The following is a 21,071-nucleotide window of genomic DNA, read 5'->3' as shown; positions in this document are numbered from 1 at the left end:
ACGAGAAGGGGGCTAGAGCAATCCCATGATGGGTGACCCACAGGGAAGTTGCTCGTGAGTTCCAAGAAACAAAACCGTGAGGGAATGGTAAGCCCAAAGCGGACAATATCGTGCTACGGTGGTGGAGCGGGCCCGGGAAGTGATCCGCCACGGGCCGGGATGTGACACCTTAGTGTAGATAATATCGTTGTTAAAAAAAAATCATTTGACAACTAATTTAATGTAATTTAATCATATTATTTTCCACGTGCGATAGACCTCTTTTATAACCGGCATTACAGCCTCTTAAGATGTTTTGAACGTGTTTAAAAATATAGAAAATAATATTTAATAAAAAACTGATTGAATCACATTATTGCTAGCCTATTGTAGGGCTAAGCCCACCCCCTCCCCCTTAGTGTAGATAATATCATTTGTTAAAAAAACAATCATTTGACAACTAATTTAATCACATTATTATCCGCGTGCGACCGACTTTTTTTATAACCGGCATTACATGCCTCTTAAGATGTTTTGAACGTGTTTAAAAATAGAGAAATTGAATCACATTATTACTAGCCTATTGTGAGGTATTAATAAAAAAATAAAAAATAAAAAAGCACAAAAAATAATTATTAAAAAAATATTGTTAAAATAACAAAAATACCCCTGCCTTATTTGATGCATTATTTTAGGATGCCTTTGAATTTTTTTGTCTTGGGGGCATTTTTGTCAAAATATTTTTGTTGAAGCTTAGTGACACCAAAATAACCATTCACCTTTTCCAATGGCTTTATATATAGATATAGATAGATAGATATCACTAGATTTGAAAAAAAAAGGGGGGGCTTTTAGATCTAGGTCCAAAAACATAAATGGTTTTTAGGAGTGAGTCCAATTATCTAATTACATGTTTTTATTTCTTTTATACTCATTTTATATTTTTTTTAAAAATATTAAAAATCAATTAAAAATCTTCTAATGTTATGCATTTTTCAACTCCAAAAAATCTAATTAATATCTTACAACAACAAAAACTAATATACTAACATAAATTATCTACAAAACATTCTACCTTAACTCAAGTAACAAATATATGAATATATATTATACCTATAAGCGAGATATGAAACCTAACTAAAAGGTAAGAAAAAACATAATATACCTATAAGCAAGACACATTAATTTATGACACGTTGATTATAAAAAAGAATATGTCATATAGATACGTAAAAATAATTAACCTGTGATATAGGTTGATTATAAAAATTCAAAATAAAATCTATAAATGAGGTTTAAAGTAGGAGGAAGAACAAAAAATAATAAAAAATAAAAATAAAAATAAAAACAAATAATCAAAGAGATAATTTGGAAGAAATTTGATTTTTATAATAAATCTTATCATTGAAATAGATAATTATTGATAATTAAATAATTAAATTTAAGGAATTGAACTTATTTTAATAAATTGGACTATTCCTACTATTGGTTAAAAAAATTGGACTTATATCAAGTTTTCCCATTAATTAATAAAAATCCTAATTCCATAATTTTTCTATTATTAGAAGTAATATTACTATTTTAGGCTATTCTAATTAAATATCTTCTCATTACAAGCGATATTATTAAAATTTCTCAGAATTTTAATTAAATAAATTTTGTTATCAGAGAGACCCTATCAGATACTGCAACGTCACCGGACAAAATTATATGGCACATCACGTTCATTCCATTATTGTGTGGAGCCCGAGCGAATCACTATTTTTCCAAGAGACATAAAACTTTTTTCTTTTCTTTTTCGTCCCAAATATATTCCTTATCTCACGCCCATGCAGCTATATAAAGGCATGAGCGGCACCAACCTAGTAGCATACTTCAAACTCATACACAAAGCCAGACGAGAAAAAAACAGAAACAGGCTGCAGCAGTCGCTGAGAGAGTTTGGAGAGTGAGAAAACATGTCCACCGTCACCCTGAACAGTGGCTACGAGATGCCGGTCATCGGTCTCGGCCTTTGGCGTCTGGAGAAGGACGAGCTCAAAGAAGTCATCTTAAATGCTATTAAGATTGGCTATCGCCATTTTGACTGTGCTGGTATACCCTCCATCCCTCACCTCCTCGTTTTTAACATTAATTCATGCATGTCTACATATTATTCTGCTTTATATTCAACCGCAAAGAAAGGAGATGCGTTTGTTAATCCTCAATTTTTTGTTTTATTTTTCGCTTACTTCGTTCTAAATAATTCGTATTTATCATTTTTTAACACAATCGATATTCAAGAAGGGATAATCAAATATTAGACTTTGACTATTGAACAATAATGCTCGCTTGCTAGTATTAATCAATATTCTTACTCATAGCTGTCGTATTATAGAACCATCGTTTTATGTCTGCGTACACCGCCACGGATTGAGGTCATTATCCAAAAAAAAAAGGACCCAACATTTCAAGGGATTTCACTTTACCTAGCTGAAGTACTAAAGTGTTTACCTGGTTTTTTTCCATTAACAATTTGGTAAAGGAAATCACATGCATCATGCACAGAAGATTTTTCAGAAACAAGAAAAGAGTGTACACGCCATAAAGCGGCGGTGCTGCAATATAAACGTAACTTTTTTGGTCACATGTAACTAGCAAATAAAAACATGGATGTAATTTGTAAAGGAGTCAAAACAATGGGAAACCCGTTTGTTACTTTTATAGTTTAGTAAAATTAATTAATATATGTGTATTTATATATTCTGAGAAAAATATTACTACACGTCGCTAGTCACTGTATGCTTATGTTACTGCATCCATGCATTCGTGATTTTGATTTTCTTTTTCTCAATATTATTTGGTTGAAAAATTATGATAATTAGTTTGAGGTCACAAAATGGTTTCAATACTTTATATCAATAAACATCTTGTGTTTTTAAACGAGGTCGATGAAGAGAGAGTTTTTAAGTGGTATTCTTTAATTGAGGAGGAAAAATTGTTTTCATTTAGCTTAGTTAAAAAGAAAATTATTTATATTGACCGTGTTAGAAATGAATTCGACTTATGCAAGCATATGAATTTTTATAAACAAAACAATCACACAAAAACACAGGTTTGGTTACTATGAGTTGTATAAATAAGTGTTTAATCTTTTACATTTTTTGTTTAGGCCGCAAAGGGTATTACGGTTTTTTCCAAAAATGGCAGTTTGTCTTTTGGGACGCGATTAAGTGCACCTTCAATGAAGAAAACTTTTAGTATGTTGAGAACACGATTTGTACGCTATCTATAATAATACAATTAGTTAAACATTTAGAAAAAAAAAATCACTACCAGTTAAATTAAGAAATTGTTATTAGTATTCGACGCTCCTTCTACACATATTTTTTTAAAATTATAAAAAATTTAAGATACCAAAAAAAATTGTTAGAATGCTAATAATAATTTTTTAAATTATTACAGTTATTGTATTCGACTATGTTCTCGAAACGCTGAAAATTTATACATCCGAGAGCACAACATGACGAACTAGGCTAAGGTACTGTTGTGTTCTGGTGGAGAAGACAAATGAGTGGCATAGCGTGGTTCCCTATGTTTTTGGACCAATCCCAAGTTTGCGTCTCACCTTGGGAAAAGGAATAATCATAATCCAGTCCCATGTTTGCTTCTTACCTTGAGATGAGGAATAATCCAAGTTCCTAGTTCCTACCCCATGGTTGCCTAATTTGCTACTCACCTTGGGAAATAAAATAATAATAATAATAATAATAATAATAATAATAATAATAATAGTAATAATAAACGCGAGACACAGTGGTTAGAAGAAGGGAAGAGTGTCTTAATTATCAGGAACAATTAACTAGTCGCAAAGTTGATTTTTAGAATAAAAATCATAGACATTTTGGTCGTCATGTTTGTAAATTTAATTTCAGATTAGTTACTGTTGTATGCTTAATAATGGTAAATTATTTTGATATTGCAGCTCATTACAAGAGTGAAGCAGACGTTGGGGAAGCATTTGCAGAAGCTTTTACGACTGGACTTATTAAGAGGGAAGAACTTTTCATTACCACCAAGGTCAGTTTAATTTATTTACCCCTTTTTTTTTTGCTACTTTTATAAAATAATATTGGTGTGACAAATTTAGGCTACGCCACAAAACGGACCAGTGATAACCACGTATTAAGTCATCATTTATAAGAGTCAAATTTAAGACTCGTACTAACGAATGAACAAAAATATATCAAGACTGCAACGCAAACAGCGAAGTATTAGAGTTTATCTCATATTTTCCGAAGAGACTAAAGTATAATTTTGTTGTCCTTATATTGCAGATTTGGAATTCAGACCATGGGCATGTGGTGGAGGCCTGTAAGAACAGCCTCGAGAAGCTTCAGTTAGATTATCTGGATCTCTACCTGGTTCACTACCCAATGCCGACAAGGCACAATGGTACCTCTCTCTCTCTCTCTCTCTCTCTCTCTGGTTAGATTATTGTGTCACTCAACGCTGTAACTTTGCATAATTATAAATAGTTAATTTACAATGAATTGGTATTTATTTTGCTTGCTGTATGGTCACAGCAATTGGTAAAACTGCCAGTCTTTTGGGCGAGGATAAGGTGTTGGACATCGATGTAACAATTTCCCTTCAACAAACCTGGGAGGGCATGGAAAAGGCCGTCTCTTTGGGCTTAGTTCGTAGCATTGGTCTCAGGTACATCCCATAAGCATTTATGCTAGACTTTCATCTTTGTATCCAAACTCGATTATCTAGAATTAACTAGCGACTGTCACTAAACCAAATGATCATCGGCTTCCGTTTTGCAGCAACTACGACCTCTTTCTAACCAGAGATTGCTTGGCTTACTCCAAAATAAAGCCTGCTGTGAGCCAATTTGAAACCCACCCCTACTTCCAGCGCGACTCTCTCGTCAAATTCTGCATCAAACACGGCGTTCTTCCCACGGCTCACACCCCTCTCGGAGGTGCTGCTGCCAACAAGGATATGTTTGGTTCTGTTTCACCTTTGGATGATCCAATTCTCAATGTAAGTCCTCTCTCTTTTAGCGCACACTGTATGAAATACAACTAGATCATAGTGCTAGTAAAAATACAACCATACTATGATTCACAAACGTATGCTCACTCGAGCGTTTCATTTTCAGGATGTGGCTAAGAAATACGGAAAGAGCGTGGCACAAATCTGTCTGAGGTGGGGAATTCAGAGGAAAACAGCAGTGATTCCAAAATCATCGAAAATTCAGCGATTGAAAGAGAATCTGGAGGTTCTTGAATTCAAGCTGAGCGATGAAGACATGCAGCTCATCTACAATATCGACAGGAAATATCGTACCAGTCTACCTTCCAAGACTTGGGGCTTAGACGTGTATGCATAAGCGTGCCATTCAAAAACCTTCGAATTGCTGCTTCCCCAACTTCTTCCAAGGCTGTTCAATGGAAGCGAAATGGAAACTATCGTGAATCTTACTTACAATAAACTGAGCTTCATATAATTTTCCGAAGCTCATCTATCTGCTAGTTCGAAAACTTCATTATTCGCCCTTTGCAGTAGGCCTTGCAAAGGAAAATATAATAAATGGCCGTTGTATTTTTTTTGGTACTTAATAAATGAGTGATTAAAGAAAATCATGTATAGTTTAGTGTAACAAATTACATATTTGCACAAATTATTTGTTGCTTACTTGTTCATTTGAATTGAATCCTGCGGAGTCGAATAGCTTTACACTCAATTACCTTTGCCAGTCGAGTAGCTTTTGTAGTTTGTGCTTAGTATACAAATGGAATAATGGCGCGCCGTTTCTTGGGATAACTTTCAAATTTCCGGAGGTACCACCTATGTGTTTCCACTGCTGCCAATACCAAGTTTGTCACCTGAAAGACACCACATAAGAGAGTAAAGCACACGGAGGAGAAATAAGTTTACTTTCGAAGACATCTGTCTATGTACACGTGCGCACACTCTTTATGTGTACGTATATTTTCAGCACATCAGAAATCATACCACAAATCCAAAAAGTAACCAGATTGTGAGATCTGTTCCTCCACTAGCGACCAAAAGGCCAGCATATATAACCTTCATCGTCATAAAAAGAGCAATTTAACATATAAATCAAGACTCGGAAAGAGTTTTGAGTTTATTCGTCACAAAAGAATTCTCTTTAAGCAGGCAGTCAAGGGAATCGTGAGACTTACCATCTCAGCCAGATAGTGTGGAGATGAAACAATTTCAAACCAATCACCGTGAGGAATCACATATTCATCATTTTGTTCACTGTTTTCTCGTAATGAGCCCTGTTATAAGATTTCACATGTCAGGAACAGTATAAAAGTAAATCCAAGGAAGATCAAGATAAGAAACACAATATTAACATACCCCTAATTCAGCGGTATGAAATGAAACAGTAACTATAGATGTATTTCTTGCAGCATCTCATTGATATCAACCATTGCATTTTGTTTTATATATTGCTTTAAACCGCGTAAAATGCATGCTTTATTTTCTTTTCTTTTTTTTGTGACTACCAAAAGATTCAGGATCAAGCAGAGGTTTCTTTTTTTTTGGGGTGGGTGGGTAGGTGGGGGGGAGAGGGGGGAGGGAGAGAGAAGTGTGTGTGTGTGTGAGTGACACTGAGACATACAAGAATTGCATGACATTGGCGCTGATGGATCCAACCCCAAAAAAATATAGCTGCACCAATCCACTGGAGCCAACCAAGCTTCAAAAGAGAATTCACAAGTTGCAACCAATCAAATTCCACTTCTCGCATGCTACTCTTGCCTTTGACAATGAACTCAGCCACTCCATTCATCGAAAATTTATAAATGTCCAGAATATTATTGCAGCAAAGTGACAGCGGTGCTGCTGTGTAGAAGCTAATGTAAAAAAAGAACCTTAATCAGTAAAACAGCTTCTATTACGTACGATGAAGAAAACGTCAAAATACATGGGGAAACTGACAGTTATACATAATAGTCACGTTTAACATTTCTCATTGCTTTGCATTATGAAGCAATATCTATTATTTAGAAGAGTGCATATCTTGGAAGAAAGAACAAAGTCGTAGACGTTTTAACCAGGCTTAACCTATTGGAAACTGTATTAGCAGTTATAGAACACTATGAATTGCAACCAGCTTTCTTACGCTACACCATTATAATTTGTTTAGCAGTTTAAATCCCCTGTTCATATTGAAAGCCAAAATGGAAAACAGAATTATCATTAAAAGTGAAGGCTAAACAACCTCAAGTTACGAATACGAGCCCTTAGCATTGAGCAAATACATATGGTTATGCTTTTTGAATCATAACTAGAAACCGGTCTCATATATGGTTAGCGTACTGCGTCTCTAATTGGCTATTCATCAAACACTGGATGTGCCATCTCCGTTAAAAACTTAAACCGAATTTCATATTACCGAAAACTTAATTTCCCCATACATTCTCAAATCAATCAAGATTCAAAATTAATAAATCTAGAATCAAACAGTTGAAACCTTCTTGGATATGATCCCGCAGTTAAAAGCAGTAATAAGATGCATGCTCCATATAAATGTGTAGATATGCATTCTGAAATAACTTACAAGAGGCCAGTCAGATATCCGAAAATGTGCATCCGAGCGGAGGAGCTATAGTTGAACACATATATTGTCTCAAAGAGGCGTCTCAAGACTTGAACCTCCATCAATAAAAGCAGAAGGACCGAACGCCAAACGCTATATTTATAACTGATAGGAATCGAAAGAGACTTGTGCCATGAAAAGATATGTGAACCTCCAGTGAAGGGGTTGGAGAGTGAAGGATGAAGCAACGAATCTGAAACCAATGGCACCGCTTTATACGCATACATCAAAGTTGCAACGAGCAATAGCGTTGTCCATGCTACGGCTACCAAATAGAAATGGCAGAAGAACTTTTGAGGAACTGTGAACTTCTACCATTTGAGAAAAGAAAACAAATTTCAGATTTACTAAAATGGAAAAATAAAAAATAAAAAAACTGATCATGTAGTGAACAGAACTAGATAGAGGAGTTCATAACGCCTTGTAGCTCGGTTGGTTAAGAACATTCACTCTTGCATCAGAGGTCCACAAAAAATACGAAATAAACTAAAAAATTTGCATTCTCAAAAACCCATGACGATTGAACAGATAAACCCTTGTTTCCCATTTTCTTCAACTTTCTCACCAACCAAAGATACCATAAACCAAAATAGACCATCAATTTCGCGCCAAAAAACTCAAATCCGTTACCTGGGAGGACGTCTGCATGGTCTTCCCTCTCTTGGCAAACCCCCGTACAGCCCCACGAAACGAGCTCAGCCAAGAAAAAGGTAGAGCGGCTATGAATATAGGCAGAGTCGCAGCAATCCATGCTGTTCTAAGCAACCCAACAACACCAACCTCCATTTGAGCGAATACCCAGATCAGAAAAGAGCTTAACGATTTGGGAAAGGCTAGAAACTGTGAAATTTTAGCACTTTCTCAGTTGGGTCTCTGCGCCATTTTTGCAGATAAAAGGCGCATGCAAATGCAAAAGGAGAAACAAAAGGACACAGGAAATCTGGAGACAATTTATTGTAGAAATGAATGCAATGACGGGGGAGTGGGCAGAGCAGATACTTAGGGGATACCAGGCGTGACGTGAGGTTTTGCGATAGAACAACAGCAGGGGAATGGCAGAGGCACGCGGGGACTGCTGCAGCCGTGGGATGACATTCAACGGTTAGGATTCAAACCGAACCTATAACCTGTCGGCGTGTTTTAGACTAGTAGACAGACTGTTATGCCCCCCCATTTGAACTAATTTTGAGCCCCATTTACACCTCCGCTGCTTGCTTCAATTGCCTTCAACCGATTCCCGCTGGCTGCTGTGCTGATCATTGATTCATGTATGCATGTATGGTATGGAAGTATGTATGTGTCCATCGTAGCGTCCTTAATTGGAGTAATTTTGGTAGGTGTAGGATTGTCTCCTCACCTATTAGCATCTACATCCCTCCTCTCCTCCTACACCTTCCTTTTTGTCGTCTTCTCTATACAAAAAATTCAAAATAAGATGTTAACGTGATTTAATCGTAAATAAGAGAGAAGAGAAGGGGAGAGATTAGGAAATAAGAGAATTCTACTCCGTTTTCGTTCACATGTATGTCGTGTGGAATCTTCAAGAATGAAGGGGACTGATGGATCAATGATTAAGGCAAATATGTGGTGGAAACATTAACAATTTGGCAAGCGAAGTCTCAGTACATTGCCTGATCAATGATCATCACCTTTATTTTCCGACAGATTCATATAGCATAATGACACTTTTAAACTTCTATACCAAATTCCAAAATTCACTGTTCAGAATTGCTAGTTGGACTTTTCAGTTTTAAGTGACGTTTTTGATCGATTCTTATCAGTGGACTTTTGGCTTTCTGCTTTGCTTTTTAGTAATCTTAGCTTTAGCAAGACTGGTGAGGAAGATGAGTTGTTATATCTTCTTGTCCTTGACGGTGTTCATCCTCCTTGTAGGTTCCGATTTCACATTGATGTTATATATATATATTGTTGAAGCATGAACATTGTTGCAGATTCAGTCACTGCAGCAATGGAGTTCTTGTTGTTCTGGTTTAGAAATTCAAGTAGTATAGGCTTATGCAATTGTCGGGAAATTCATAAAAATAACTAAAATTTGGACTCATATAGAATCGTAGCCACCTTTTTAAGTTTATAATAATTATAACCAAAAGTTAATATAAAAGTACTAATATACCTTTAAAATTATCAGTTCAAAATGAATAAATCGAAACTTGATATGAAGTCGCCACTTGCAATTATCATCCACACATCTAACTTCCAACGATCCTTGATCGATCTATTCATATTAAACTCATCATTCTTCCACATTGCAATCATAGCTAATAATTGCAAGTGGCGACTTCGTGTATTAGTACTTCTACGGGTATATTAGTATTTTCATGTTACTTTTGGTTATATTTATTATAAACTTTAAAGATAAATATAATTGTCTATGGGATTCAAATTTTGGTTATTTTTCCAAATTTTTCGTAATAGTTGACTAAGATTAAAACATTTAAAGGGTGTTTATTGAGCCAGTTGTCAAAATCACTTTGATGTAAGTAAGTGAGTGTGTGTCGTGCACATGATCATAGTCGCGCTACAAGTATGAGGCACCAACGGCTACAGTCCCTCTCTCTCATTGAGTGTGTGATGTAACCGAATACAGATGGAAATCTAAGGAGCAATGTACTCCATTTTGCATCTCCTTTGTTCTCAACAACTTTCATCTTCTTTGTGAATCAATTTCTCATTGATTTGATTTGTGAAACTCTATAAAGTAGCAATCAAATATTCTCAAACACTAACATGGCCTCAGAGCTTGGTTCAATTTGAATCAAGGGGCGTAAATCTTTGATTTGAGTTCTTTTGGTTTTCAACGAAGAACTTAGGTGAATCGAAGAACAAAATGGCAGGATTTGGAGCTAAGCTTCAAGGCTCTCACTAGAGTCAATTATGACTTCTGATGCATTAGGATGAAGACTATTTTCAAATCCCTCACTCTGTGGAAATTTGCAAAGGAAAGAATCAAGCTCCAGAGGAGACTGATGAAGACATTGATAATAGCAGATCGTGATTCAAAATCTCATTGCAAAAGATGCAAAAACACTGAGGTTGATTCAAGGTGTTGTGTTCAATTAAAATTTTCTTAGGATTGCAAATCAGGAAACAACAAAGGAGGCATGTAATGTCTTGAAGCAGGAGTACGAGGGTGGCTCATAGGTCATGGTTGTGAAACTTCAAGTTATTCACCATGAATTTGAATATGCTAGAAAGGGAAATGGTGAAACATTGTCTAATTATTTGACTAGGCTGTTTGGATTGATTAATCAAATGAAAATGTTTGGTGAAGATCTATCTAATAAGAGAATTAAGTATGAAATGTCAAAAGAGTTTTAAGGTATATTCAAGGTGCCTTAGCTACTGGAATAGAGTTTGTTGCCCACCCCAACAACGATAACTCAAGTGTTTGGACAAATGGCCATTAGAGTGATATTGCCAGAGATGTCGTTTACATGGTGATAAGTTGGATCGTCTGTTTGTTTGTTGCTTGCAAGTTTAGATTTGGAAATCTCGTTCGTTAGTTACTGGGGCCATTTACATGTTTATTTTCTTAGGCCCACCATTTTCATGTTCGAATGAATCTACCTGCTTGAATCTGCATTAAGGTATGTGCGCTTAACGAAATCTGCCTGCCCGAATCTATATGTCATATGAATCCAGATCCAGCTGCCATATATCTGAAATAAACTTGTCTGCCTACCTGTTTGCTTAACTAAGTTTGCATCTGCATGATGTTAACAAATTCATGTCATGTATCAGCATGAGTTTGACGAGGGGGTGTTGGAAAATATTAATATTTAAGGTTATTTTATTGTTTAAGTTTTAGGTCCAGCCCGTTAGAATTAGGTTTTTGTTTAGAGATTAGGTTTTATTTTATTATAAATAGGATGCTTGTTATTCACTTGAAAACAAGTTAGTCACAAAGTAACCGTCAGTTTGTAGCCGTCCTAGCATTTTTATTTCTCTATTTTTTCATTAATAAAACCCCTAATTTCATAGTTTGTTTGTTCTTTGTTTTTCAACTAGTCACAAACCAAGCCTTATGCTTCCCCTCTTTCTACTATTTGAAACCTCAACCACCATAATAGAAACTCATCTGAAAGTAAAGATTGGAAAAGTTTGATTTTGAATTTAAAAGTAAAAAAAAAATGAATTTTAATAAAAGTAATTTAGGAAAGCAACTAATACCCAATTAAAAAGGAAACACATCAAAGAGAAAAGATTTTGAGAAACAAATTTGGAAAAGCACTAGGGTTCCGCCGTTACCCTAACAATCCTACGTAGTTCTTCTAATTCTTTATGAATTACACATGCATATTTTGAAGATTAAGTGTTCCTAAAGTATGCCCTACTTGGAACCCCCAATATGGAACGTATATCTAACATGCAATCCATCTGTGACATCCAGATCGAATGTGAATATGCAAGACTCATTAAGTTTTGTACAAACCTTTTGAAAAACCATATAACTCCTAAGACGCGTCGTCCATCCTAAGTAGTTACACATGTTAACCACAAGAAGCCTTAGTCAATTTTAGGGACAGCCCTTCGCTAAAATTGCATCAAATTACTTTTCTAAATATCCTATTAAAGCACAATGATTAACAATCCAAAACTTACATGCATAAGAAAATTAAAAAGAGACTACATATTCTTGTTAAGGATCATGGGTAAAATCAAAATAATTGTATTAAACTAGAAAAAAAATGAAAACACCTGAAAGTATAAGTCTTGAAATCATTAAGCTTTTCCCGAAGTCTTCACCCAAAAATTGCATACGTTCTACCAAAAAAACCCTAGGTTTGGCAAAAGGCTTATTTCTACTACTCTAAATAAAATCATCCTAGTAAAAGGGCCTAGGATCAGACTAGGAAACTAAATAAATTGAAATAAAATAGGAAACATAATCCTAAATTGACTTGGTAAATTCGCCTAGAAATCTGCACAGCCACGTTCTGGACCTATATCAGCTTCAAAACTGGCCCAAAATAACTAAATTTAAAGTTTGAACTATTCTGAACACTTCTCCAGAAGGCCACGAACCCATCTCAAGTTTTGACTATTCTAAAGTTTGGCCTAACCTTTTCACCCAATTCAACACAATTCCCAAATCTCATAAATGAATATTGTTCCTAAAGTTAGCATGACGACAAGTGGAGTCATTTGTTCCATATAATAGTTTGAGTCCACCAGATGGAGGCTCATTTTCTCTGCCTAAGACTGAGCCCTCCGGTAACAATGATTTCTCCGAAACTGTTTTCAAATACGTAAACCAGATTCTTATGTAAGAGAACATAGAGAAAAAGCCTTGCATGTTCTATGATCCATTGGGTCTTCATGTGAATGAGAAATCGTTCCAAGGAGTTCTTGGTCAACAGTACCCGTTTTCACCTCTTCTCCCGATAATTTCTAGCTTCGCCACCGTGCACGATCCCATTCTAGTAGAGCATTATGCAACGATGTATGTGGCTCCCTTTTATGTGCATTTTGGATGGACGAGTGAAGTAAACTGTCTGCACCTAAAAATTTCTCTAATTTAAGGGCGAGCAAAAATGTAATCGGACCCAAATACAATGGTTCGGAACATGATCTAACCATGCGGGTAGCATTTTATCATGATGTCGAATCTTAAGTTTATATGGATTCATTCTCTATTACCTAACCAATTCTCTTACGATATATTATTCAAAAGATTCAATTTGTGCACCTCATATGTTTCTTAAGAGCAACTCCACCCCTATCCACTTTGCACCAGCACCCAGCCCATTTATCCACTTAATTGAACAGTAACAGACTCAATGAACAGTAATAGGCCAAAGCATCTCCACCCCAAAAAAAAATGTGCTGGCACCTAGTCTAAAAATGCGCTGGCACAAACGATCTCCACCCCTACAAAATGCGCTGGCACCCAGTCCATTTAAAATATTAAATAATTTTTTTATAAAATAATAAAAAAAAAATAGTTTTAATTTCGGATAGGATTTTTAACCAATCTCGTCACGCCACGTGTCATTATCTGAACGTACTATATTTTGAATAGATTTCCGCTAAGATTTTCAACCAATCCCGACAACCCACGTGTCACTTCCTGTTTACAATTATTTAGGCAAGATTTCGATAAGATTTTTAACCAATCTCGTCACGCCACGTGTCATTATCCGAACGTACTAATTTTTGACATTTTTTAATTAATTTTTAATAAATTTTAATGTTGTAATTAATCGGGACCGTTGGATTTGAAAAATAATCAAATCCAACAGCACTCATTACGCCACGTGGCCAACGGTCAAATTTCTGACCGTTGGGCCTTTTTTTTTTTTTTTTTTTTTAATTTTTGGTGAAATAAACGTGGACCGTTGATCTGTGATCGGACGGTCCAATTTAAAATTTAAATTTAAATTTTTTTTACTGTTGGAAATCCAACGGCTTAAAAAACTAGCCGTTGGAAATCCAACGGCTCTGAGGAGGGCCACGTAGCCCTCAGCCGGATGACTGCAAGTTGCCCTGCCACGCGGGCCCCACCGCCTGCAAAGCTGTCGGCTACTCGCCTGGCCTCCCGCGTGTTGTGCACGCGCCAGAAACAGACCGGGGAATGGGTCTGTCCATTTTGGGCTGGGCTCTTGACTGGCACGGGCTGGGTGCCAATCAATTTTGCGGGCTGGAGCTTATTTCATGCAAGCCGGGCCATTTTCTTCACTTGGTGCCAGTAAATTCTGTCCGGGCTGGACTTGCTCTAAGCGGGCGAGCGGCCCAGACCAAAAAAATTTAGCAAAGTGAGCAAAATTGCACCCAAAAATCTAGAATGTTTGAAGTTGTCGTTTTTTTAAACTTGGGCACCGTAACGATGTCGTTCTATATTGCACGAAAATGATTGACGCACGACAGAAAATCACACTCACCACGCCAGCCTCTCTCTCCTCTCTCTCCTCTCTCTCTCTCTCTCTCTCTGCGCTGTTTGTTCTTTCAGAAAACGGAAACTCTTCAAACTTGAAACTTGAAAGTACGCGAATCGATCGGAGTCTATGTGGATTCTTCAATTTCTGTGAGTTATTCTCCTTCACACTCTCTACGCTTCAAGCTTCCGAGCTTTCGAGTTTTCGAGCTTCAATCTCGGAGATCCTCATTCGAAATTTCCTGCTCGGAAACCTAATTTCAGTGAAGCTCCAGCGCCGGAAATTCGAAATTTTTATCATTCAATTAGTATTTCAATACACATTTTTTGCTTTTTCTTCTGAAGGCGGATTATCTCTATGTTTTGACTGAGATTGAGCTGTTTAATCTCTGTAAAATTGCTTCTGTTCAGCTCATGCTTGTTTGAATTACCGTTTCTTCTTTCTTCTTTGTCCTTTTAACACTTGGATATGTTGCACGTTTAGTTAGTGTGATTAGTTAGGCTAATCTTGATCAATAATTGAGGCTAATTTAATAGAGAGATTAGTAGTTGAATTAAGATTTTGATTTAATCAATTTGAACAACATTTGAATTTGGTTTGCGGTGGTATAATGTGATAGAAAGATAAGCAGTTGAATTGAACATGAGAATGAGGTTTTAAACCCTTTTTTTCTCGTCGAAATCTGAATATTTTGTCTGAGATTGAGCTGTGTACTTCAGAGTTGCGCACGTTTAGCTCGTACTTGTTTAGATATTAGCGGGTGATTTAGTTTGCAAGAGAAAGAGATTAGTAGTTGAATTAAGATTTTGATTTAATCAATTTGAACAACATTTGAATTTGGTTTGCGGTGGTATAATGTGATAGAGAGATAAGCAGTTGAATTGAACATGAGAATGAGGTTTTAAACCCTTTTTTTCTCGTCGAAATCGGAATATTTTGTCTGAGATTGAGCTGTGTACTTCGGAGTTGCGCGCGTTTAGCTCGTACTTGTTTAGATATTAGCCGGTGATTTAGTTTGCAAGAGAAAGAGAGCGACTGCTTGCTTTTTGGTTTGTTAATGTCACTGAGAGATTAGTAGTTGCGTTTAGGATTTCGATTTAATCAAATTGAACAAAAATAACAAAAAAAAAAAAAAAGTCTTGCTACTGTTTGATAGTGGAAGAGATGAATCACAGTTAGGTTGTAACAGCATATATTTTGAGCTCGTGAATGATTGTTTACACGAGTTGAGGACTGCAACAGAGTGCTTGAAAGTGTAAAGGATTTGCTTTTTTAGGAATATTAAACCTGTTGATGAATACGTACTTGTTCACTTTTGAGACCATAAGTTACTGAATGGTTTAAAACTGCAACAAACAAATATTAAGCAGTTCTAAAGTTTGAAATAGGGACATTCTTTTTTATTTATTTATTTTAAAGAATCGTAGTTTTCCATCACCATAGAATAAGCATTTAGTGCAAAGCTTCCACTTTTTTGGGTACTCGCTTATACCTAGTGATTTCATAATGCTATAGTTTCAGAAAGATATTTGTTTGTTGTTGTTACTTCCACACACACCCCCTGCCCCTTCAATATGTGGGTCATTTTAATGATGGCTGCCCTTATATGTGTAATGACATTGTACTTTGAAGTTATGACTGGATCTCACTTCTTTATCACAAACTGTAATTATGTGTAATGATATTTAAATTTAAGCATGCACACATGTTATTCTTTCAAACTATTATATGTATACTTGTGTATGCATAATTGCATATTCACGTGTTCTTGCATATGTATAAACCTCCTGCAACTAACATATATTTTTTTCCCTTTGGAGTGTTTCAGGTAGGATTCAATATGTGCTAACTGCAACACATTTCCCACTTATTGTGTACCTGTAACTTTAGCTCTATTAAGCATGGGGACGTATTCATGGTATTCGGTCAGCAGATAGCAGGAGAGGAGGAAAGGGTAAGTTTTGAAGTATTCTAGTTTTCTTATTGTGTGCCCTGGAAAATAGTCTCTTTCTTTGTTTGCTTAAAATTTGTATTTTACACTTCCTAAGGTATTAATGCAAAATCAGAACTCTTTCTCAATGTGTAGCTCACACTTTTTTGTTATGACTAGCCCACATTCTTGTTAATTGTATTTGTATTCAATAAAGGTGTTTTATGTTTCAAACTTTCTATAAACAGCGCGTTCAGTCCACCTGGGTCAATTTCTGTTGAAACGATGTATTTTGTGCCAGACTTCAACACTTTGCATTTTGATGATTAAAATCTAAGAATCTCTTTTAACAATGGCAGTGCTCTTTTGGGTTTGGCTCAAGTGGTTTGGGATGGGATGTAAAAAGTACCAACTAATAATAAAGAAGATAAAAATGATAGAAATAGTATATGTATCATGGGGGTGGGATATTATCAAATAAATCTTACCCTCTCGACTGTTCCATATAGACCAGAATTTCATGTTTGTACTGACTCCATGATCACTTGGTGATGGTATCAGAAGTTACAACCTTCCTAAGCATCTGATGGACATTGTACCCTCTTCAGTATCTTGTCTTCATTGTGAAGTAAGCTGCTGAAGCAATGTCCATGTCATTTTGAAGTGTTTGAAAATAATGATGTTTAACATTTGCGGAAATGAGATATAAGATACATTTTTTTCAGAAAGATTTTAGGAACAACCTTAAGGTTATAAAAAGAAGTATTCTTATCATTTATAGTGTGCAATGTGTGACGTAAAAGCCTTTAGGCCGCGGAAGCAATGTCCATTTCATTAGAACTGTTCATGCTACTTGAGATATTTGTAGTTCATATTTGATTTATTAATGTAATAGCATGATTCTATGGTCTGGGCTCAGGTGGGCATGCTATTAATAGTTGTAATTTTCTCTATGCATCTGATTGACTTTGCACCCCTTGCTTTCTTGTCTTCTTTGTAAAGTAAGCTACAGAAACAATGTCAATACCATTACAACACTCCATGGTTTTTGAAATACCTTTTAGTACATGATTTGATTTGTGTAGGTTATTAGCATCATTCTGTGGTCAGGGACTGAGCTGGTGATACTATTAGCAGTTGTAATTTACAGTGAGCATCTGATGGACTTGCACCCTTTTCATTTTCTTGTCTTCTTCGTGATGTATGCAGTATGCTACAGAAGAATTTCCACTATCATTAGCACAACCTTCATGCTATTAGAGCTGTTTTTCTTTTTTGAGTAGAATTTGAAATATTTCTTAGTACATGACTTGATGGATATGATAACATTTCAGTAATATGGCTATTTTTTTGTAGCATAACTTTTGACTGATTTGGCGAGATGATTATGTGTAAATGTGCTTTTTGAAAAGACTAGTGTGTTTTGGGTTGTATTTGCTATTAAGAGTCTCTGCTACTTTGTGATACGTTCGCATTTCACACTCAGAACATACCTTTCTCTAATAGCTAGAGGATTGAGCTGTTTCTGTGATTTATGGGCATTGTTTCGTCAGATTGGTGCTTTTTACCAATGCATGTAGTTTCTCTGTCGAATTGGATTTAATTTTGGATGTCATTTTAATCCACAAAATCTGAAAAGACTTCAAATTTCTTTCCATCTCTAAATATAAATAATTGTTTCAAGAGACTTTCTTCGATCCATTACTTTGTTATTGTTTGAAGTCTTTAACTTGAAATAGAGTTTTTCTGTTCGGTTTTGAGTTCTCTTTTTAATAGGCAAGATCTGTGTCTCACTGACTCCAGATGTTAACAAACGTTTTAGTGGTTAAAATTTTCAGCACTTGCTGCTAATATTTCGAAAATGGATGATGGTCGGCAACATGAAAATGGGAGACACAAGATGGACTATTACAGAGGGGGGGTGGCATCGCCGGTAAGAAGAAAGCATGTTTTACTATGTGCTGTTAATATGTTTATTTTCTAATGCAATTATAGATCATTTGAATGGGGTAGAATTGAAATGTGCAGTGGAATATGATGACCCAACAGCAAGCGAAGGAACCAAATGCCTTAGTCATGAACAAGAAGATCATGTCCATTATTGCTGACAGGGATGCTGCTATTCGAGAACGGAATGCAGCACTTGCTGAAAAGAATGAAGCCTTGGCTGCAAGAGATGAGGCACTCCGTCAGCGAGATGAGGCACTAGCTCAGCGTGATAGTGCCCTGATGGAACGGGACAACGCCTATGCAGCCCTTCATTCGCGGGATAATGCTGTCAACTTCCCGTTGGGTGGTGGAGCTCAACGTGGATCTAAACGCGTGCAGCGCCCCTCAAACCATTCAGTTACCCTGGCTGATGTTCATTACAGCACAAAAGATGTGAATATAACTGAGGCCTACCCTATTTCAGTTATATCTCCTGAAGCTGTCAAGTCACGTCAGACAAAGCGAGCAAAGGAGAACAAGGCATCCAGGGCAAAGCAGTCACGGAAAAAAGTAGGCGAAGATTTGAATAGGCAGGCTTCCTCGGATGGGATTAAGTATAAATCAGAGTGGGATACTCATGATTTGGGTTTGAATCTTGTCTCTTTCGATGAGTCTACAATGCCAGTGCCAGTTTGTTCATGCACTGGAATTCCGCGGCAGTGCTACAAATGGGGGAATGGCGGGTGGCAGTCATCTTGTTGCACCACCCATATGTCTATGTATCCACTACCTCAGATGCCAAATAAGCGCCATGCCCGGATGGGTGGGCGGAAGATGAGCGGAAGTGTTTTTACTAGATTGCTTAGTCGGCTAGCAGCAGATGGTCATGATTTGTCAATACCGCTGGATTTGAAAGAATACTGGGCCAGACATGGGACAAATCGCTACATAACGATCAAGTAGGTCAGAAGCAATAATTTGGATGTTTTCTTTCGAGGTACCTCTCTCTTTTTCTTCCTACTCGCCCTCTCGTGTCTCTGAATTTAACGGATATCTTCATTGGCATGTGGCTGTATTCAATGAAATCAATGGGAGAAATTTTCGATAATTGAGTACTTTCATCTTCCTTCGGTTAACATAGACTCTTGTATTCAGTCACAGAATTTCAATTGCCCCTTCGTAGGAAGGACATTAGTAGTAGGGGTAGGGGTAGGGGTAGGTACGGTTTCATTCGGTTTGTTTTTTTTGGGTTTCGTTTGTTTGGTTTGGCTTCGTTACGGTTTTAGTTTTTAATTTTATACTTAATCTTTTTTTATTATGAAATTTAGAAAATAGGCTTGCATTAATAGACTAATAATAAGAAAATGAAAATAGGGAAAGTCGAAGGTGGGAAGGTAGTCTGTATATATACAAAAAATTATAAACCAATCTTATTCTATCAACAACCTTAATTTCAAAGAAAAATGATCACCGTACTCAGTTCAAAAAGCAAACAAATAGAGAAACTTTTTCAAGTTCTAAAGCCTTCCAAAACTTTCCTTTATAACCAATGAAACATCCTTCCTATTTGGACCAAGTATGCTCCTTGAAATGCCCTAGGTTAGTTTCAAACTTTGCAACAAAGTTTCACCAAAGAAACATCATGGGCATACATTCGTAAAGTGTAAAGGGATTCGGTTCGATTTGGTTTGGTTCAGTTTCTGAACCTCCAAAATTGAAACTGAACCCATAAGGTTTGGTTTGGTTCAGTTTTTTCATTTTCAGTTCGTTTTTTTTTTCTTTTCGATTTGTTGGTTTTGGTTCAGTGTTTGGTCCAATTTTTTTCAATTTTTTGAACCCACCCCTAATTTGTAGTGCGTTGGACATCTGCATATTCCCTTCTGTCTCCATTTGCATACTGATGCAAGCCATTTGAGCCAAGAAGCGGCTCAAACTCCACCATGTTTCAACTGTTTTTTTTTTTCGAAATCGAAGGCTTCATTTGGATGACGGAATTCGAAAGAAATGATTTGGATTTCCAAGTTTGCTGCGAAAACTAGAAAACGTTTGATTAAATTAATTTAAAATGATTTCTTGCATAGAATTGTTTAAATCCTATCAGCATGGAATAAATCGGACAAATTGAAACACATGAAGTAAATGGCCAAATGAGTAATAAATAAGGAGCGTTTTAATATTGAAGCCTAATTTAGTTTTGTTACTAAAAACATTTGCTTTTATTAAATAAACTTTATCAAATACATCATAAAAAAGAAAATGGCTTTTTTTTTTTTTTTTTTTAGGAAAACTAATGAAAATTGTTTGAAAACTTTGAGTTTTAACGATAAGGACAAAATAAAGAGTAAAGTGAATAGTATCAGGATTGACTTTTTAGTGTAAAAATGTGATTTTTCGTTAAAATGAATAGTATCAGGAACTTTTCGTTAAAATTCCCTTTTGTTTTTTTGATCTCAAATGGTCTTTGAGATCCACCAAATAATTAATTTATTTATTCCTTTTTTACACAGAAGAAGAAACCTTATATTTAGAAAATAATCAACATAAAGTGACTTTACTACCCCCACCCCTCGAAAACTTTAACCGCCGCACATTAATGTGATCCTTCCTTACTCCTAAACCGGTCTTTGAGACCATCCTAATGAGCTCGATGCTAGGTTTGGGCATAAGTGGGTCTACCAACCAACCCGATCAAACCAACCCATAGGTTGGATAG

General features: G+C 36.1%; 3 protein-coding genes across 11 annotated transcripts; 2 read left to right on the top strand and 1 right to left on the bottom strand.

The window, feature by feature from the left end:
• Window positions 1-1,836: 1,836 nt before the first annotated feature.
• LOC103966946 (NADP-dependent D-sorbitol-6-phosphate dehydrogenase) lies at window positions 1,837-5,609 on the top strand. Its single transcript, XM_009380183.2, has 6 exons — window positions 1,837-2,073; window positions 3,944-4,038; window positions 4,296-4,413; window positions 4,545-4,677; window positions 4,791-5,010; window positions 5,129-5,609. Exons 1-6 carry the CDS (start codon window positions 1,938-1,940, stop codon window positions 5,357-5,359), a joined length of 933 nt encoding a protein of 310 aa, XP_009378458.2. The 5' UTR covers window positions 1,837-1,937; the 3' UTR covers window positions 5,360-5,609.
• Window positions 5,554-8,789, bottom strand: LOC103966945 (polyprenol reductase 2). Of its 2 annotated transcripts, none has more exons than XM_009380182.3 (6): window positions 8,234-8,789; window positions 7,565-7,911; window positions 6,623-6,857; window positions 6,177-6,275; window positions 5,986-6,057; window positions 5,554-5,855 (listed from the first exon to the last, which is right to left on the bottom strand). In XM_009380182.3, exons 1-6 carry the CDS (start codon window positions 8,387-8,389, stop codon window positions 5,751-5,753), a joined length of 1,014 nt encoding a protein of 337 aa, XP_009378457.2. In that variant the 5' UTR covers window positions 8,390-8,789; the 3' UTR covers window positions 5,554-5,750. The 2 variants fall into 2 exon arrangements, with proteins under 2 accessions (XP_009378457.2, XP_009378456.2); XM_009380181.3 differs by having other exon boundaries at window positions 7,565-7,914; window positions 8,234-8,784.
• Window positions 8,790-14,485: 5,696 nt separating this feature from the next.
• LOC103966947 (protein BASIC PENTACYSTEINE4) lies at window positions 14,486-19,466 on the top strand. 8 transcript variants are annotated; one of them, XM_048581063.1, is made up of 5 exons: window positions 14,486-14,648; window positions 16,320-16,453; window positions 17,515-17,578; window positions 18,252-18,362; window positions 18,458-19,466. In XM_048581063.1, the coding sequence occupies exons 4-5, from the start codon at window positions 18,291-18,293 to the stop codon at window positions 19,319-19,321; spliced, it is 936 nt and encodes a 311-aa protein (XP_048437020.1). In that variant the 5' UTR covers window positions 14,486-14,648; window positions 16,320-16,453; window positions 17,515-17,578; window positions 18,252-18,290; the 3' UTR covers window positions 19,322-19,466. The 8 variants fall into 8 exon arrangements, with proteins under 8 accessions (XP_048437020.1, XP_009378460.2, XP_048437019.1 ...); XM_048581064.1 differs by having other exon boundaries at window positions 14,487-14,648; window positions 16,328-16,453; XM_009380185.3 differs by lacking the exon at window positions 17,515-17,578 and having other exon boundaries at window positions 16,328-16,453.
• Window positions 19,467-21,071: the final 1,605 nt, after the last annotated feature.

Source organism: the organism of the source record quoted next, unplaced genomic scaffold (assembly GCF_019419815.1).
Source record: "Pyrus x bretschneideri cultivar Hongxiangsu unplaced genomic scaffold, Pyrus_bretschneideri_v1 Contig16, whole genome shotgun sequence".
Classification (NCBI taxonomy): domain Eukaryota; kingdom Viridiplantae; phylum Streptophyta; class Magnoliopsida; order Rosales; family Rosaceae; genus Pyrus; species Pyrus x bretschneideri.
Note: the sequence above shows the minus strand (reverse complement) of the source record. Positions and strands in the feature narration are given on the sequence as shown.

What these genes read in the sequence shown, in the direction of transcription:
- LOC103966946 (XM_009380183.2), top strand. Translation starts at nt 1,938, where the DNA reads ATGTCCACCGTCACCCTGAACAGTGGCTACGAGATGCCGGTCATCGGT. An exon ending in AATGCCGACAAGGCACAATG is followed by an intron (nt 4,414 to 4,544) that starts GTACCTCTCTCT and finishes GTATGGTCACAG; the next exon opens with CAATTGGTAAAACTGCCAGT. An exon ending in GTTCGTAGCATTGGTCTCAG is followed by an intron (nt 4,678 to 4,790) that starts GTACATCCCATA and finishes TCCGTTTTGCAG; the next exon opens with CAACTACGACCTCTTTCTAA.
- LOC103966945 (XM_009380181.3), bottom strand. Translation starts at nt 8,389, where the DNA reads ATGGAGGTTGGTGTTGTTGGGTTGCTTAGAACAGCATGGATTGCTGCG. An exon ending in CCATGCAGACGTCCTCCCAG is followed by an intron (nt 7,915 to 8,233) that starts GTAACGGATTTG and finishes CTCAAATGGTAG; the next exon opens with AAGTTCACAGTTCCTCAAAA. An exon ending in GGATATCTGACTGGCCTCTT is followed by an intron (nt 6,858 to 7,564) that starts GTAAGTTATTTC and finishes TTTTTACATTAG; the next exon opens with CTTCTACACAGCAGCACCGC.
- LOC103966947 (XM_048581065.1), top strand. Translation starts at nt 17,016, where the DNA reads ATGGACATTGTACCCTCTTCAGTATCTTGTCTTCATTGTGAA. An exon ending in TATCTTGTCTTCATTGTGAA is followed by an intron (nt 17,058 to 18,251) that starts GTAAGCTGCTGA and finishes CAAACGTTTTAG; the next exon opens with TGGTTAAAATTTTCAGCACT. An exon ending in GAGGGGGGGTGGCATCGCCG is followed by an intron (nt 18,363 to 18,457) that starts GTAAGAAGAAAG and finishes TGAAATGTGCAG; the next exon opens with TGGAATATGATGACCCAACA.